This window comes from Nerophis lumbriciformis, linkage group LG24 (assembly GCF_033978685.3).
Source record: "Nerophis lumbriciformis linkage group LG24, RoL_Nlum_v2.1, whole genome shotgun sequence".
NCBI lineage: Eukaryota > Metazoa > Chordata > Actinopteri > Syngnathiformes > Syngnathidae > Nerophis > Nerophis lumbriciformis.
Genome location: NC_084571.2, coordinates 17,718,008 through 17,734,818, shown reverse-complemented (window position 1 = coordinate 17,734,818; position 16,811 = coordinate 17,718,008). Strand labels below are relative to the sequence as shown.

Sequence of the window (16,811 nt, the reverse complement as noted above, 5' to 3'; positions counted from 1 at the left end):
GATCCTAGTGGGCCAGGCCAATCTTTCCTTATCTCTAAACTAAAACTGGGGAAATGTGTAGAGTGTTCTGGGCTTCAGACATGATTTTGTATCAGAATTACTTGAGGAAGAAAATGCCTGGTTAGACTTTGTGTATGTAGTGTGTGCCTTTCTTGCTTTACAGCTATGCTGTTATTATGCTGTTTGTTACTTATGTATGTTATGTTGCAGCTATTTAAAATAGTTTTGTCAATTTGTTCTGGTGAGAAACAAATTGGCCTTTGTAACATATCTTTGTCTTTGTGTGTTGTATGTAGACCACATGGCTTAGCAGAGTTGAGTGATGCAAATGCATGTCAAGTTGATCAACAGATTGTATTATTCTCCAGTGCAATAACAGTACTGAAATGAAGGCTAAAAGGGCATTAACTGGAGCTTTAAAAAAAAAAAAAAAAAAAAAGTAACTAAATAGTTACTTTTCACAGTAACGCATTACTTTTTGGTGTAAGTAACTGAGTTAGTAACTGAGTTACTTTTGAAATGAAGTAACTAGTAACTGTAACTAGTTACTGCTTTTCAGTAACTAACCCAACACTGCTGATGACACACTGGATCACTCACTAAATCACACACACTGGATTACTCACTGGCTGCTCTGGATGTAAACAATGATGTCTATTCCTTGTTGTAGGTTTATATATATGGTAACATGACTGTGTTGTAGGTTTATATGTATGGTAAAATGACTGTGTTTTAGGTTTATATGTATGGTAACATGACTGTGTTGTAGGTTTATATGTATGGTAACATGACTGTGTTGTAGGTTTATATGTATGGTAACATGACTGTGTTGTAGGTTTATATGTATGGTAACATGACTGTGTTGTAAGTTTATATGTATGGTAACATGACTGTGTTGTAGGTTTATATGTATGGTAACATGACTGTGTTGTAGGTTTATATGTATGGTAACTTGACTGAAGTCACTTTGCTAGCTCCTACTCGTGTGTTAAGGTTATTTTCACATAAGTTGTGGATGTGGACATCTTGATTCCCACATCGGAACCGGAACGCCCACAACTCGGCTCCGACTTGTAACTTCCCAGGTCACTTGAACGCAGCATAGATCTTACCGCCACATGAACATGCTTTGTTTGGAGAGGAGCGCAAAGGGCACATGTGCACCTCGTTGCTATGGCAACCAATTAGTAGTACCTAGCCCAGTGCGTCATTATTTCAGGCTCAACTAGTTCAGCAAGAGTAGAAATAAAAGTGAGTCAGGTTCCTGGAAACTGGTAGTCAGCTTCCCCATGTGCTAAAGTTAGCATATCAATCGTTCTTTTATGCCCTTGGAGTTACCAAGACAACATTTTGGGAACACATGTGCAAAGGTTAGCACATCAATCATTCTTTCATGCACTTGGAGTTACCAAGACAATATTTTGGGTCCACATGTGCTAAAGTTAAAAAATTAATCATTCTTTCATACACTTGGAGTTACCAAGACAACATTGTGGGTCCACATGTGCTAAAGTTAGCATACCAATCGTTCTTTTATTCACGTGGAGTTACCAAGACAAAATTTTGGGTCCACATGTGCTAAAGTTAGCATATCAATCGTTCTTTCATTCACTTGGAATTACCAAGACAACATTTCGGGTCCACATGTGCTAAAGTTAGCATACCAATCGTTCTTTCATTCACTTGGAATTACCAAGACAACATTTTGGGTCCACATGTGCTAAAGTTAGCATACCAATCGTTCTTTCATTCACTTGGAATTACCAAGACAACATTTTGGGTCCACATGTGCTAAAGTTAGAATACCAATCGTTCTTTCATGCACTTGGAGTTACCAAGACAACATTTTGGGTCCATGTGTGCAAAAGTTAGCATATCAATCGTTCTTTCATGCACTTGGAGTTACCAAGACAACATTTTGGGTCCACATGTGCTAAAGTTAACAGATCAATCGTTCTTTCATGCACTTGGAGTTACCAAGACAACATTTTGGGTCCACATGTGCAAAAGTTAGCACATCAATCATTCTTTCATGCACTTGGAGTTACCAAGACAACATTTTGGGTCCACATGTGCTAAAGTTAAAAAATGTATCATTCTTTCATGCACTTGGAGTTACCAAGACAACATTGTGGGTCCACATGTGCTAAAGTTAGCATACCAATCGTTCTGTCATTCACGTGGAGTTACCAAGACAAAATTTTGGGTCCACATGTGCTAAAGTTAGCATATTAATCATTCTTTCATGCACTTGGAATTACCAAGACAACATTGTGGGTCCACATGTGCTAAAGTTAGCATACCAATCGTTCTTTCATTCACTTGGAATTACCAAGACAACATTTCGGGTCCACATGTGCTAAAGTTAGCATATCAATCGTTCTTTCATATGTGCTAAAGTTAGCATACCAATCGTTCTTTCATTCACTTGGAATTACCAAGACAACATTTTGGGTCCACATGTGCTAAAGTTAGCATACCAATCGTTCTTTCATTCACTTGGAATTACCAAGACAACATTTTGGGTCCACATGTGCTAAAGTTAGCATACCAATCGTTCTTTCATGCACTTGGAGTTACCAAGACAACATTTTGGGTCCATGTGTGCAAAAGTTAGCATATCAATCGTTCTTTCATGCACTTGGAGTTACCAAGACAACATTTTGGGTCCACATGTGCTAAAGTTAACATATCAATCGTTCTTTCATGCACTTGGAGCTACCAAGACAACATTTTGGGTGCACATGTGCTAAAGTTAGCACAGTGGTTCTTAACCTTGTTGGAGGTACGGAACCCCACCAGTTTCATATGCGCATTCACCGAACCCTTCTTTAGTGAAAAAAATAAAATAAAAATTCAAATTCAAGACAAAGTTATGTGTTTTTGGTAACACTTTAGTATAGGGAACATATTCTAAGTAACAAAGACTTAATTTAGAGTTTTTTGGACACTAGGGGAACATATTCTAAATAACAAAGACTTAATTTAGAGTTATTTGGTTAGGGTTAGAGGGTTAGGGCCAGGGTTAGAGGGTAAGGGTTAAAATAAGACCATGCCGAATAAGGCATTAATAAGTACCTAATAATGACTAGTTAAGAGCCAATATGTTACTAATTTGCATGTTAATAAGCAACTAAATAATGGTGAATATGTTCCCCATACTAAAGTGTTACCATGTTTTTTTTACTGGTGCACAAAATGAACCGTGCATGAACATCACCTTGTTCAAAGAACAAAACCAACACAGTACATAAACTCACAACAAATTACACACCTGCAAATCAGTCTGACTTCTGCTGTTGCCGTATCCGTAATACGCCGATAGGGAAAAGTTTTTATTTACACGATGAGTCGGGTGTGTATTGACGTCCGCCGAACCCCTGAGCCCGACTCACCGAACCCCTAGGGTTCGATCGAACCCAGCTTAAGAACCACTGAGTTAGCATATCAATCGTTCTTTCATGCACTTGGAGTTACCAAGACAACATTTTGGGTGCACATCTGCTAAAGTTAGCATATCAATCGTTCTTTCATGCACTAAATAGATATGATCAAAATAGTATCAATCTCACGGAGATTCCCGAGATATTTTGAGAGATAATGAGGAAGCCAGTCAGGTGATCGTGGGGCGTAGAGGAGGAACCACAGATCCCTTCCTCATCAACAACAATGCTAATCAAGCAGACTTTGTGAGAGACAACAAGGATTACTTTGGGAACAATGATAATCCAGGACTTTATATTTTTGAGCCTGAACACAAATTGGATGGACAATAAGTTTTAGAAGCCAAGTGCTAAACGGATGTAGCTTTATTGTGACACTATAGTATTAGGAGAATTGCTAGCTGCTAAACATGCAAACTAACCATACTAAAGCAACAGTGTAATAGTTTCACTCTCGCTGGGATGCTCACATCATTCCGTTTAGATGAAGAATCAATCACACTAAAAAAAGTTGTTTTTTTACAAGCTAGTTTAGCAGCTAGCAGGCCTTCTTGTCTGCTCCTGCTGGTTGGTACTCTGCGTGTACCATGTGACCCTCGTCCTCCAGTCATGTTGATGATTATTCACTTGGGAGCGGGGCTTCGCACACAGACAAAGACAAATGAAGGTATGGTCCATATTTGTCACAGAACTGGGAGGAGGCGTTAAGGTGGTGCACTGGGGATGCAGGTGGAAAAGGAGGCGGAGAGGCCACGTTTCCACAGCGACGGCATTACAAGGCATCGTCGCCGTGTTATGCAACTGCCGTGTTGTCGTGACGACGCACAAGAGAATGGGGAGGGTCAGAAGAAGACCTCCATCACGCTCAGTCGGGGAAGGGGCTGTCTTCGTCTTTGCAAAATCTGACGCTCTGCCATGGCTTTGAATGCAACACCATCTGAACTATACTATAGTACTACTACTTCACTGATAGTACTACAATACTGCTATCTTTTGGGCTGGGCGATATGGCCTTTTATTAATATGTGGATATGTTTAGGTCAAGTCACGATACACCATATCCATCCATCCATCTTCAACCACTTATCCGGAATCAGGTCGCGGGGACAACAGCTCCAGCAGAGACCCCCAGACTTCCCTCTCCAGAGCAACATTAACAACTTCCTCCTGGGGAATCCCAAAGCGTTCCCAGGCCAGAGAGGAGATGTAATCCCCCCCATCTGGTCCTTGGACTGCGCGGGGTCTCCTCCCTGTGGGACGTGCAACGAGGACCTCCCTAGGGAGACGCTCGTGAGGCATCCGCACGAGATGCCTGAACCATCTAAGCTGGTTCCTTTCCAAGCGAAGGAGCAGCAGCTCTACTCCGAGTCTCTCTCGGGTGACTGAACTTCTCACCCTATCTCTAAGGGAGATGCCAGCCACCCTTCTGAGGAAACTCATTTTGGCCGCTTGTATCCGCGATCTTATTCTTTCGGTCATGACCCACACTTCATGACCGTAGGTGAGAGTAGGAATGTAGATAGCTCGGTAGACCGAGAGCTTTGCCTTCTGGCTCAGCTCTCGTTTCGTCACAACAGTGCGGCACAGAGACTGCAATACTGCCCCAGCTGCTCCGATTATCCGGTTGATTTCCTTCTCCATCTTTCCCTCACTCATGAACAAGACCCCGAGATACTTAAACTCCTCCACCTGGGACAGAGTCTCGTTCTCTCCCTGGATTGTACAAACCATCGGTTTCCTGCTGAGAACCATGGCCTCAGATTTGGAGATGCTGATCCTCATTCCAGCCGCTGAACACTCGGCTGTGAACCGACCCAGTGAGAGCTGAAGGTCACGAACCGAAAGTGCCATCAGGACCACATCATCTGCAAACAGCGGTGACGCAACCTTTAGCCCCAGAGACGTATACCCTCTCCGCCATGGTCACGACTCTGCCTAGAAATCCTGTCCATGAAAATCACAAACAGGATAGGTGACAGAGCGCAGCCCTGGCGGAGACCAACCCCCACTGGAAACAGATCCGACTTACATCCAAGCACCCGGACACAACTCTCGCTTTGGTTGTACAGAGATTGGATGGCCCTCAGCAGGGTTCCCCTTACCCCGTACTCCCTCAGCACCTCCCACAAGATCTCCCGCGGGACCCGGTCATACGCCTTCTCCAAATCCACAAAGCACATGTAGACTGGATAGGCATACTCCCAGGCCTTCTTCAGAATTCCCGCAAGAGTAAAGAGCTGGTCAGTTGTTCCACGACCAGGACGGAATCCACATTGCTCCTCTTGAATCTGAGGTTCAACTATCGGCCGGACCCTCCTTTCCAGTACCTTGGCGTAAACTTTCCCAGGGAGGCTGAGTAGTGTGATACCCCTGTAATTAGCACACACCCTCTGGTCCCCCTTTTTGAATAGGGGAACCACCACCCCAGTCTGCCACTCCCTCGGCACTGTCCCAGACTTCCACACAATGTTGTAAAGGCATATCAACCAAGACAGCCCCTCAACACCCAGAGCCTTCAGCATTTCTGGACGGATCTCGTCAACCCCCGGAGCTTTGCCACTGTGGAGATACACCATATATATCTGGCTATTTTGCCTTAGCCTTGAATGAACACTTGATGCATGTAATCACAGCAATATGATGATTCTATGTGTATACATTAAAACATTCTTCTTCATACTGCATTAATATATGCTACTTTTAAACTTTCATGCACAACTAAGTCAATTTAGCAAAACTGTATTTATTAAACAGTTATTAAACAGTGGCACAAACATTCATGTCATTTCAAAACAGAAAGTGCAAGATTGTCAGAGACATTTTAAAACAAGCAATTAGTGCACTTTTGTGCATGATGTCACTAAGATGACATATCAATCAATCAATCAATCAATGTTTATTTATATAGCCCTAAATCACAAGTGTCTCAAAGGGCTGCACAAGCCACAACGACATCATCGGTACAGAGGATGTCGATATCAAAACAACACTAAAGTGCACTTTTTGTACAGAACGCCACTACAATAGTTTAAAACAAATAAAATGCACTTTTGTGCATGATATCACAAGATATTTCAATAAGTGTCAAATAAAAATGAGCTGCATAATAGGAAATCAAATAGTGTATGTCCTTCGCTATGTGGTAGGTTACTGCGGACGTTATCTCCTTCTGTTGTGGACTATTTCTTTCATACGGTGTTGATGTGGAAATGGTTGCTTGGGCATTTTGTGGGTGTGGCACCGAAAGGAGATGTTGACATGCAGAGTTTCAAGCACTCCTCATTCTCTAGCGGGTGACTTTTCAAATGATGCTACAAATTAGTAGTGCTGCTACTTTTTGTAGCAACGCTTTTGCCGCATACTTGACATATTACGGTTGTCTGTTCAACATCTTCCCGCTTGAAGCCAAACCACCGACAGACGATGGACCCCCTGCTGTTTTTCTTGGGAATTAATTCTTCCTTCATTTGTTACCAGATTCGCACCATCTCTCTCTCGTATTACCACTAGAATCACAGTTAACGCATGCTGCTACCTCTCTGCTCAGTGAGGGCGTATGACGTTGCACGTGCGACAGTATGTGAAGTATGTAAGAAGGTGCGCTTGTTTTACGTCTCTGTGAGAAGGCGAGACAAGAAAGAGTGAGAAACGCCTGTAGTGTAATGCCCGCAGCTAAAAACAACTGTGTGAGAACGTATAGTCCAGGGGTCGGCAACCTGCGGCTCCGGAGCCGCATGCGGCTCTTTGATCACTCTGATGCGGCTCAGCTGCATACTTGCCGATCCTCCCGATTTTCCCGGGAGACTTACGGGTTTCAGTGCCTCTCTCCGGGGCAAATATTCTCCGATTTTCACCCTAACAATAATATTAAGGGCGTGCCGTGATGGTACAGCATTTAGCGCCCTCTACAGCCTGTACAAACAGCGTGCCAGCCCAGTCACATGTTGTATGCAGCTTCTGCTTGCACACGTAAGTAACAGCAAGGCATACTTGGTCAACAGCCACACAGGTTACACTGACGGTGGCCGTATAAACAACTTTAACACTCTTACTAATATGCGCCACACTGTGAACCAAAACCAAACAAGAATGACAAACACATTTTGGGAGAACATCTGCACCGTAACACAACATAAACACAACAGAACAAATACCCAGAATCCCATGCAGCCCTAACTCTTCCGGGCTAGATTAAACACCCACCCCACCCCACCCCCACCCATCCCTCCGTGCGTCGGTTGAGGTGGGTGGGGTTTGGTGGTAGCTGGGGTGTATAATGTAGCCCGGAAGAGTTAGGGCTGCATGGGATTCTGGGTATTTGTTCTGTTGTGTTTATGTTGTGTTACTGTGCGGATGTTCTCCCGAAATGTGTTTGTCATTCTTGTTTGGTGTGGATTCACAGTGTGGCGCATATTAGTAAGAGTGTTAAAGTTGTTTTATACGGCCACCGTCAGTGTAACCTGTGTGGCTGTTGACCAAGTATGCCTTGCTGTCACTTACGTGTGTCTGCAGAAGCCTCATACAACGTGTGGCTGGGCCGGCACGCTGTATGTACAGGTTGTAAAGGGCGTTAAATGCTGTGCCATCACGGCACGCCCTTATTAATGTTGTTTGGGTGAAAATCAGCAGACGTTCGAGAGAATAGTTGCCCTGAAATTCGTAGTCGCCTGGAAAAATCGGGAGGGTTGGCAAGTATGACGCTGTCAAGCGCCTTTCATATAAAACTTGCGGGCCACACTAACATTCAATTTTCATTTTAAGGTGCGGGCTGCGTGTCTGAGACCCCTGGTTTATACATAGCACAAAGCAAAAAAAAAAAACTTTGTATTTCATTTTAAATTTCAAAATAATTTTGTGACTCCCATTGTTTTCTTTAATTTGTAAAACTGGTCAAAATGGCTCTTTGAGTGGTAAAGGTTGCCGACCCCTGGTATAGTCCAATATCAACATATAGTCTTTTTCTACATCGCACAGAGACAAACCCGCAATATATCCAGTATATTCCATATATCGCCCAGCCCTACTATCTTACATGAGCTACACAACAGTACTACTACTTCACTGATAGTCCTACAATACTACTATCTTACATGAACTACACAACAGTACTACTACTTCACTGATAGTACTACAATACTAATATCTTACATGAACTACACAACAGTACTACTACTTCAGTGATAGTACTACAATACTAATATCTTACATGAACTACACAACAGTACTACTACTTCACTGATAGTACTACAATACTACTATCTTACATGAACTACACAACAGTCCTACTACTTCACTGATAGTACTACAATACTACTATCTTACAAACCCCGTTTCCATATGAGTTGGGAAATTGTGTTGGATGTAAATATAAACGGAATACAATGATTTGCAAATCCTTTTCAACCCATATTCAATTGAATGCACTACAAAGACAAGATATTTGATGTTCAAACTCTTAAACTTTATTTTCTTTTTGCAAATAATAATTAACTTAGAATTTCATGGCTGCAACACATGCCAAAGTAGTTGGGAAAGGGCATGTTCACCACTGTGTTACATTGCCTTTCCTTTTAACAACACTCAGTAAACGTTTGGGAGCTGAGGAGACACATTTTTTAAGCTTCTCAGGTGGAATTCTTTCCCATTCTTGCTTGATGTACAGCTTAAGTTGTTCAACAGTCCGGGGGTCTCTGTTGTGGTATTTTAGGCTTCATAATGTGCCACACATTTTCAATGGGAGACAGGTCTGGACTACAGGCAGGCCAGTCTAGTACCCGCACTCTTTTACTATGAAGCCACGTTGATGTAACACGTGGCTTGGCATTGTCTTGCTGAAATAAGCAGGGGCGTCCATGGTAACGTTGCTTGGATGGCAACATATGTTGCTCCAAAACCTGTATGTACCTTTCAGCATTAATGGCGCCTTCACAGATGTGTAAGTTACCCATGTCTTGGGCACTAATACACCCCCATACCATCACAGATGCTGGCTTTTCAACTTTGCGCCTATAACAATCCGGATGGTTCTTTTCCTCTTTGGTCCGGAGGACACGACATCCACAGTTTCCAAAAACAATTTGAAATGTGGACTCGTCAGACCACAGAACACTTTTCCACTTTGTATCAGTCCATCTTAGATGAGCTCAGGCCCAGCGAAGCCGACTGCGTTTCTGGGTGTTGTTGATAAACGATTTTCGCCTTGCATAGGAGAGTTTTAACTTGCACTTACAGATGTAGCGACCAACTGTAGTTACTGCCAGTGGGTTACTGAAGTGTTCCTGAGCCCATGTGGTGATATCCTTTCACACTGATGTCACTTGTTGATGCAGTACAGCCTGAGGGATCGAAGGTCACGGGCTTAGCTGCTTACGTGCAGTGATTATTCCAGATTCTCTGAACCCTTTGATGATATTACGGACCGTAGATGGTGAAATCCCTAAATTCCTTGCAATAGCTTGTTGAGAAAGGTTTTTCTTAAACTGTTCAACAATTTGCTCACACATTTGTTGACAAAGTGTTGACCCTCGCTCCATCCTTGTTTGTGAATGACTGAGCATTTCATGGAATCTACTTTTATACCCAATCATGGCACCCACCTGTTCCCAATTTGCCTGTTCACCTGTGGGGTGCTCCAAATAAGTGTTTGATGAGCATTCCTCAACTTTATCAGTATCTATTCCCACCTTTCCCAACTTCTTTGTCATGTGTTGCTGGCATCAAATTCTAAAGTTAATGATTATTTGCAAAAAAAAAAAAGTTTATCAGTTTGAACATCAAATATGTTGTCTGTGTAGCATATTCAACTGAATAAGGGTTGAAAATGATTTGCAAATCATTGTATTCCGTTTATATTTACATCTAACACAATTTCACAACTCATATGGAAACGGGGTAACTTACACATCTGTGAAGGCGCCATTAATGCTGAAAGGTACATACAGGTTTTGGAGCAACATATGTTGCCATCCAAGCAACGTTACCATGGACGCCCCTGCTTATTTCAGCAAGACAATGCAAAGCCACGTGTTACATAAACGTGGCTTCATAGTAAAAGAGTGCAGGTACTAGACTGGCCTGCCTGTAGTCCAGACCTGTCTCCCATTGAAAATGTGTGGCGCATTATGAAGCCTAAAATACCACAACGGAGACCCCCGGACTGTTCAACAACTTATGCTGTACATCAAGCAAGAATGGGAAAGAATTCCACCTGAGAAGCTTAAAAAATGTGTCTCCTCAGTTCCCAAACGTTTACTGAGTGTTGTTAAAAGGAAAGGCCATGTAACACAGTGGTGAACATGCCCTTTCCCAACTACTTTGGCACGTGTTGCAGCCATGAAATTCTAAGTTAATTATTATTTGCAAAAAAAAAATAAAGTTTATGAGTTTGAACATCAAATATCTTGTCTTTGTAGTGCATTCAATTGAATATGGGTTGAAAAGGATTTGCAAATCATTGTATTCCGTTTATATTTACATCTAACAATTTCCCAACTCAGGATTAGGTCTCTGCTTTTTGCAGATGATTTGGTCCTGATGGCTTCATCTGGCCAGGATCTTCAGCTCTCACTGGATCGGTTTGCAGCTGAGTGTGAAGCGACTGGGATGAGAATCAGCACCTCCAAGTCCGAGTCCATGGTTCTCGCCCGGAAAAGGGTGGAGTGCCATCTCCGGGTTGGGGAGGAGATCTTGCCCCAAGTGGAGGAGTTCAAGTACCTCGGAGTCTTGTTCACGAGTGAGGGAAGAGTGGATCGTGAGATCGACAGGCGGATCGGTGCGGCGTCTTCAGTAATGCGGACGCTGTATCGATCCGTTGTGGTGAAGAAGGAGCTGAGCCGGAAGGCAAAGCTCTCAATTTACCGGTCGATCTACGTTCCCATCCTCACCTATGGTCATGAGCTTTGGGTTATGACCGAAAGGACAAGATCACGGGTACAAGCGGCCGAAATGAGTTTCCTCCGCCGGGTGGCGGGGCTCTCCCTTAGAGATAGGGTGAGAAGCTCTGTCATCCGGGGGGAGCTCAAAGTAAAGCCGCTGCTCCTCCGCATCGAGAGGAGCCAGATGAGGTGGTTCGGTCATCTGGTCAGGATGCCACCTGAGCGCCTCCCTAAGGAGGTGTTTAGGGCATGTCCGACCGGTAGGAGGCCACGGGGAAGACCCAGGACACGTTGGGAAGACTATGTCTCCCGGCTGGCCTGGGAACGCCTCGGGATCCCCCGGGAGGAGCTGGACGAAGTGGCTGGGGAGAGGGAAGTCTGGGCTTCCCTGCTTAGGCTGCTGACCCCGCGACCCGACCTCGGATAAGCGGAAGAAGATGGATGGATGGATGGAATTTCCCAACTCATATGGAAACAGGGGTTTGTATATATATAATGTAGTAACAGACCCCTTCATAACAAAGAGTAATATGTACAATATACACACTGCAAGTAAATACATCATGTAGTAACAGACACCTTCATAACAATAAGTAATATGTACAATATACACACTGCAAGTATATATATATTTATATAATGTAGTAACAGACATCTTCATAATAATATGTAATATTTACAATATACACACTGCAAGTATATATATAATGTAGTAACAGACAATTTCATAACAATATGTAATGTAAAAGGTGCTCCTAGAGAAAACAGAGTAAAAAAGTTTCTAGGAACTAGAACTTCACTCCAGTGAGCATCCAACTCTTCTTGTCTTTCAAACAGGCAAATAAGCTAACAAGGTGCAATGCCAAGAAGAATACAAACAGGAAGTGAGGTAAAGTGCACGTACACATTGCTTCACTTCTTTTTACGCTTATGACACGTTTCAAACACTCCACAACCACAGTTCGACCTGGGAACTGACCTATTTGCACCATTTCTATTTGCACCATTTCCTGTGCCATAAACGCAGACTTCCTGCCAGCGTAAAGACACACACACACACCTGCAGCACATTTGTAAAGCATACAGATGTGTATTGGTGTTAGCACATGTGTAAAGCATACAGATGTGTATTTGCTTCCCAGGTGTGCAAAGACAAGAAACAACACAAGACATTTACTGGAAATATTGAAGACAACACAAATGTTTCCTTTTGATGGACATGACAACCTAACAATGTCTTTATATGTCCAATCAATCACTTTTTCATGTGCCAAAAACTCAAGGTGGATTATTAAGACGTCATTGACAATCAATCACATTTTAATGTGTTAATAACTCAAAGTGGATTATTATGACGTCATTGACAATCACATTTTAATGTGTTAATAACTCAAAATGGATTATTATGACGTCATTGACAGCTGCAATAAGTGGTTTGGATGAAAGGTTTCAGCAGATAAAAGTTGTTTCTAAAAATTAAGTCACTTTAGTTGAAATGAAGTCAAGGTGTTGCTTTTTGCTCCTGCAATAAAATCATTAAATCACTTTGTCAACAACAAGGAAATGTGTTGGGATGAATAAAATCACAATTTGGCTTCATTTAGTGACTGAGCTCAAATAAACAACACATTTTTGGATACTTCAGTCAAATAAACAACATATTTGGGTTATTTCAGTCAAATAAACAACATATGTGGTTATTTCAGTCAAATGAACAACATATTTATATATAACCTACCGTACTCAGTGGCCTAGTGGTTAGAGTGTCCGCCCTGAGATCGGTAGGTTGTGAGTTCAAACCCCGGCCGAGTCATACCAAAGACTATAAAAATGGGATCCATTACCTCCCTGCTTGGCATTAGGGGTTAAATCACCAAAATGATTCCCGGGCGCGGCACCGCTGCTGCCCACTGCTCCCCTCACCTCCCAGGGGGTGATCAAGGGGATGGGTCAAATGCAGAGGACAAATTTCACCACGCCTAGTGTGTGTGTGACAATCATTGGTACTTTAACTTTAACTTAACTTAATATTTACGTTATTTCAGTCAAACATATTTGGGCCATTTCAGTCAAATAAACAACATATTTACTTTATTTCAGTCAAATAAACTGCATATTTGGGTTATTTCAGTCAAATAAACAACATCCATCCATCCATCTATTTTCTACCGCTTATTCCCTTCGGGATTGCGGGGGACGCTGGAGGCTATCTCAGCTACAATCGGGCGGAAGGCGGGGTACACCCTAGACAAGTCGCCACCTAATCGCATATTTACGTTATTTCAGTCAAATAAACGAGATATTTGCGTTATTTCAGTCAAATAAAGAACATATTTACGTTATTTCAGTCAAATAACATATTTGCGTTATTTCCGTCAAATAAAAGACATATTTGGGTTATTTCAGTCAAATAAACAACATATTTACGTAATTTCAGTCAAAAAAAACAAGATATTTGCGTTATTTCAGTCAAATAAACAACATATTTGGGTTGTTTCAGTTATTTAAGCAACATATTTACGTTATGTCAGTCAAATAAACAACATATTTGGGTAATTTCAGTCAAATTAACAACATTTTTACGTTATTTCAGTCAAATAAACAACATATTTGTGTTACTTCAGTCAAATAAACAACATTTTTGGGTTATTTCAGTCAAATAAACAACATATTTACATTATGTCAGTCAAATTAACAACATATTTGGGTTGTTTCAGTCAAATAAACAACATATGTGGTTATTTCAGTCGAACAAAATATTTACGTTATTTCAGTCAAATAAACATTTTTAGGCCATCTCAGTCAAATAAACATGTTTATGTTATTTCAGTCAAATAACATATTTGGGTTATTTCAGTCAAATATACAACATATTTACGTTATTTCAGTCAAATAACATATTTGGGTTATTTCAGTCAAAAAAACAACATATTTGCATTATTTCAGTCAAATAAAAGACATATTTGGGTTATTTCAGTCAAATAAACGACATATTTACATAATTTCAGTCACAAAAACGATATATTTGCGTTATTTCAGTCAAATAAACAACATATTTTGGTTGTTTCAGTTATTTAAGCAACATATTTACGTTATGCCAGTCAAATAAACAACATATTAGGGTAATTTCAGTCAAATAAACAAAATATTTACGTTATTTCAGTCAAATAAACAACATATTTGTGTTACTTCAGTCAAATAAACAACATACTTGGGTTCTTTCAGTCAAATTAACGACATATTTGGGTTGCTTCAGTCAAATTAACAACATATTTGGGTTGTTTCAGTCAAATAAATGACATGTTTGGGTTATTTCAGTCATATAAACGGCATATTTGGGTTATTTCAGTCAACTAACGACATGAGTTATTTCAGTCAAATAAACAACATATTTGTGTTACTTCAGTCAAATAAACAACATATTTGGGTTATTTCAGTCAAATAAATGACATATTTACATTATGTCAGTCAAATTAACAACATATTTGGGTTGTTTCAGTCAAATAAACGACATATTTGGGTTATTTCAGTCAAATAAACGACATATGAGTTACTTCAGTCAAACAAACGAGATATTTGCGTTATTTCAGTCAAATAAACGACATAATTGATGGTTTGTACGCGACTGCTAGCAATGTTGCTAAGCTATCGTGCTAAGCTAGTGTCCTAGCGGGAGGTGTGTTGGTGTCTGGCGGCCGCGGGGTGCGCGATGGCCGGCGTCACTTACCACACCATCCCGTAGGCTCCCTCCCCGATGTAGGACAGGTTGCTGTAGCGAGGCCCGACGTCGAACGCCTGTCCGCGGACCAGCTCGGTCCCCGTGCCGGGGATGGGGCCGCTGCCAGCCGCTGTGGCCATGGTGAGTAGCGGGGGACAAGGCAGGACAACGGGCGACTTTTGAGTAGTTTAGTCCGCGGTGGTCGGCCAGGAGGTGGACGACTGGGAGGCGGCCAGCGGAGTAGTTTAGTCCGCGGTGGTCGGCTTGGAAGGGACAGCGCAGGTCTGCGGTGAGAGCGAGTCAGTGAGTCCGAGGAGGAGGTGCTGTGAGGCGGCCAGGCAGCAGGAAATCATCTGGTCATGTGATCCACTTTCACTTTTCTCTTCCTCTTTTTCCTGCTTTGCGTCTTCACCAAACTTGCACTTTTTATTTGGCTTTAATCACCGACAAGCTCGTGTTTGGACATATTTACTTGTGTTTGGCATTTGAGCAAACATTAGGTGTTAACTCCAACTACAAATGGGACTTCTTAACCTGTGATGACACAAAGTGTCCACAAGTACAATTGTAGTTTGAGGCATGTGGAATCAAACATGTTTTCATATCAATTGATCAATTATCTTTACTTCAAAACAACACATTTAACATCAATACAAGTAGGGGTGCCAACTTTTGATTAAAGTATTTATATCAGCACAAATCATAGTATTTATTATTTTGTAGTGTTAGAGAAATGAAATTCCAATGATCAATATGAAAACACTAATTATGATGGATTGAAGTAGAAGTAATTTGTGTTGTGGGGACACCTAGTGGCCTCAATAATACATGAAGTTACACCCTGACAAAGCAAGTTAAATAATGCGGACACCTTTGTTACTGGATACTTTACACTTTTTTCTCTCTCTTGACTCTAAGCAAAGGCGGTCGCACACCCCTCCTCTCTCCATGCTTGCCTTTGTCTTGTTTCACTTCCTTGTTGCACTGATCTCTGCAGTCTAAACAATACAATTGATCATCTGCCCTCTCAACGAAACTGGCAAGATTTCAAGTTGGGGGAAACCTGCCCGTCCCGATGGAACACTTGTTGCTGGACACACCACTAACTCTTGCCAGGAGATCCTTTCAGTGGAGCACATTGAAGACATCTACCTTTTTGGAATCATCAAGCTGTCTGATGGCAGCAGTTTGAACAAGTGCTGACCAAGGTGAGAGACATCTGATGGCAGCAGGTTGAACAAGTGGTGACCAAGGTTAGAGATGTCTGATGGCAGCCGGTTGAACAAGTGCTGACCAGGGTTAGAGATGTCTGATGGCAGCAGGTTGAACAAGTGCTGACCAGGGTTAGAGATGTCTGATGGCAGCCGGTTGAACCAAGTGCTGACCAGGGTGAGAGATGTCTGATGGCTGCAGGTTTAACAACTGATGGCAGCAGGTTGAACAAGTAATGACCACGGTTAGAGATGTCTGATGGCAGCAGGTTGAAAAGTGCTGACCAGGGTTAGAGATGTCTGATGGCAGCAGGTTGAACAAGTGCTGACCAGGGTTAGAGAGGTCTGATGGCAGCAGGTTGAACAAGTGCTGATCAGGGTTAGAGATGTCTGATGGCAGCAGGTTGAACAAGTGCTGACCAGGGTTAGAGATGTCTAATGGCAGCAGGTTTAACAACTGATGGCAGCAGGTTGAACAAGTACTGACCAGGGTTAGAGATGTCTGATGGCAGCAGGTTGAACAAGTGCTGACCAGGGTTAGAGATGTCTGATGGCAGCAGGTTGA

The 16,811-nt window shown here is 42.1% G+C and overlaps 1 protein-coding gene across 2 annotated transcripts in view; it reads right to left on the bottom strand.

Moving 5' to 3' along the window:
* Positions 1-15,487, bottom strand: part of mapk1 (mitogen-activated protein kinase 1) — a 45,233-nt gene extending 29,746 nt beyond the window's left edge. The window contains exon 1 of one of the 2 annotated variants that reach the window (XM_061981730.2): positions 15,045-15,487. In XM_061981730.2, coding sequence (XP_061837714.1) covers positions 15,045-15,175 — 131 coding nt within the window. In that variant the 5' untranslated portion in view covers positions 15,176-15,487. The remainder of the gene's footprint in view (positions 1-15,044) is intronic. The other variant, XM_061981731.2, reaches the window with a different exon arrangement.
* Between the last annotated feature and the right edge of the window lie 1,324 nt (positions 15,488-16,811).